We start from the raw sequence: 2,500 nt of genomic DNA on the forward strand, positions 1-2,500 counted from the left end.
TATATATATATATATATATATTATTTTTTGTACATACATACATACATACATACATACATACATATATTTACTGGTCCTTAGTTTTTTTTTTTTTTTTCTTCAGGTACACTCACAGTAAATCTGTAGAAAAGCAGCACTGTCACCCTAGGGCAGGGAATACAGAACTTATCTATAGCCTTAGGGTAGGTGTTTTGTAGTCCACAGAGAAAAAAAAAAACAAGTGGCTGATGACTATGTTCGAGATTTCAGTGCTGCATTGCCAGCTACAGGATGTTATTTTTATTTCTGGTGGGATCCACAGCCATTTTGAAAATATTGAGTTTAACATCCCAAAAAGCAAAAAATAAGAGAAGTTCATATGATTTTCATACACTTTGAGGCCCTTGTGACACAGGGGTGGCTTTATTTAAGGCAAATAGACGGTGCACTTTGCAGTAACAGCTGCACTAATTTTCCCCAGAGCTTAGTAATAGAATACCCAATCAGGTGCAAGAAAAATATAAAAATAAATATAGCATGCACATGATGGGAATCAGCAAAGCTTTACCACATTTACTAAGCTTTGAGTGCAACTGCATTTGCAAAGCATACAATCCATTTGCCTTTAGTAAATCAACCTTACAGAGCTAGGGTGCATTTAAATCGCGTATGAGAACTGTATCATTGTGTTCAGTGCTACCATTCATAAATGCTTAATTACTCTTGGTGCACATTTCAGAGAATTGCAGCTACTGATTGTGGAAGCACACATGTTAATGTAAAAAATGTTAATACAACCCTTGTTTTTTAAAGCCAATTTATAAATCGGTTCATACCCCTATGTTCAAACATTTGTTTAACATTCCTCAAAGATGATTGTAAGTGAAAAGAAGAAAAGAAGTTGGGGTCATCACAACTACACTGGTGACAGAGCCCTTAATTAGAATTTGACTTTTTGTCCTCTGACATTTCCTCTGCTAGGAAACATACTAGTACAATACATAATACTGAATAATAAAATTAAGCTGGCTGTATTTAATAAAACATGCAGAAAAAATGAACAAAGCATTCATATTTAGTGCAACAACGTTTAATGCAGCATTGTAGTACAGCATGGGGCAGAATTATTTCATCATAGACTTCAAATATCCTGTCCAGTACAAGAGAAATTTGCAATGGGTTTTTATTATTCTCCTGAACTGTATTGGGCAGTTGAACACAAAAATTTGAAAATATAGCCCCCACCTCCTCATTACATAAAGGGCCAGCTTAGTCATAGATGCACATACAGTAATAATTTATAAAAGGCCACCCAAGAGGATGAAATAAAATAAGCACATTTGTATGACTTATTAGATTAGGAACATGGGAAAAGAGGAGACAAGTTTCTGGATAATATAATATTTTGGGATTGACCTATGCTATGAATCCAGAAACAATGGGCCTCCTATATGAACATTTCCCAAATTGCTGTATATAGCAACCAGATAAGCTTCCTTTTAGTTCAGCACTAAACTGCATACATTGCATAGCTGGAAGCAGATTGATTGCTATGAGAAACAGACAGTTCTCAAGTTGTTTCTTCATCTGGAGGGAAAAAGAACAGATAAGTGCTTTTTTGGGGATTCGTGTAAAATGAAATCAGTTTCATACAGATACCAATCAGATAAATTGATTTATTGTAATAGTAATAAAATGTAACTCTGCTTGGTTGCAATAAGCAACAGGTCCATCTTTTTTTTTTTTTTTCATTTTTTATATATCACTGGGATAGGCCATGCAAGAAAGCTAAAAGAGCAGAAATGGGCACAGAGTGGCATGCCCAGTAGGACAGAGCAGAGATATTGGTGGGGCAGGTCCTAAACAAATGAACAAATGGTTGTGACAGATATAGCTAATAGCAAGTATTTTAACCAGAATAAGATAAAGCACACCCAGCAAGCAGATGCCTATAATACAAAACTTCTTTATAGGGGATCCCTTCCCCTCATAGTGCAGACACCCAGCCAGCAGCTCTGGCTGGTCTTCTTCTAAGAAGTGCTACTATCTATCATTCTACCCCCCACCCCAGCTACTACCACCCCCCCCCCCCTCCAAAAAAAAGTCAATCACAGTATTTTGGGGATCACACCCCAGTCCTTAAAGAAAGCAGATGGTACAGAAGGAGCTTTAATCTGTAGTCTCTGCAGTCCCTGGCAGCTGCCACTACGGCTGCTCACTGGCATTGCCCTGCAGCCACTGTACCACGGGCTCCCTGCTGTACATCTTAGCCAGGTCGCAGGCGGTCTCCCCATTCCTGTTCCTGTCGCCCACCCTGCTGTCCGAGTGCAGGATCAAGAACTGGACCATGTGCAGGTGGCCCTCCTTGGCTGCCAGGTGCAGGCCTGTGTTGCCATCGTTGTCCTGCAGGTTGACATCAGCATGGAAGTCCAGCAGGATCCTCATGGTGTCGCAGAAGCCGGCCCTGGCGGTGTCGTGGACGACTGAGAAGCCACAGCTGTCCCGCAGATTTGGATCAGCA

The 2,500-nt window shown here is 39.9% G+C and overlaps 1 protein-coding gene across 1 annotated transcript in view; it reads right to left on the reverse strand.

The window, feature by feature from the left end:
* Positions 1-2,175: 2,175 nt before the first annotated feature.
* CDKN2C (cyclin dependent kinase inhibitor 2C) overlaps positions 2,176-2,500 on the reverse strand; it is a 6,490-nt gene continuing 6,165 nt past the window's right edge. Inside the window, exon 2 of the mRNA XM_082264896.1 lies at positions 2,176-2,500. This exon is cut by the window's right edge and continues 50 nt beyond it. Coding sequence (XP_082121022.1) covers positions 2,185-2,500 — 316 coding nt within the window. The 3' untranslated portion in view covers positions 2,176-2,184.

Source organism: Pelophylax lessonae (assembly GCF_965119305.1).
Source record: "Pelophylax lessonae genome assembly, chromosome: 8".
NCBI lineage: Eukaryota > Metazoa > Chordata > Amphibia > Anura > Ranidae > Pelophylax > Pelophylax lessonae.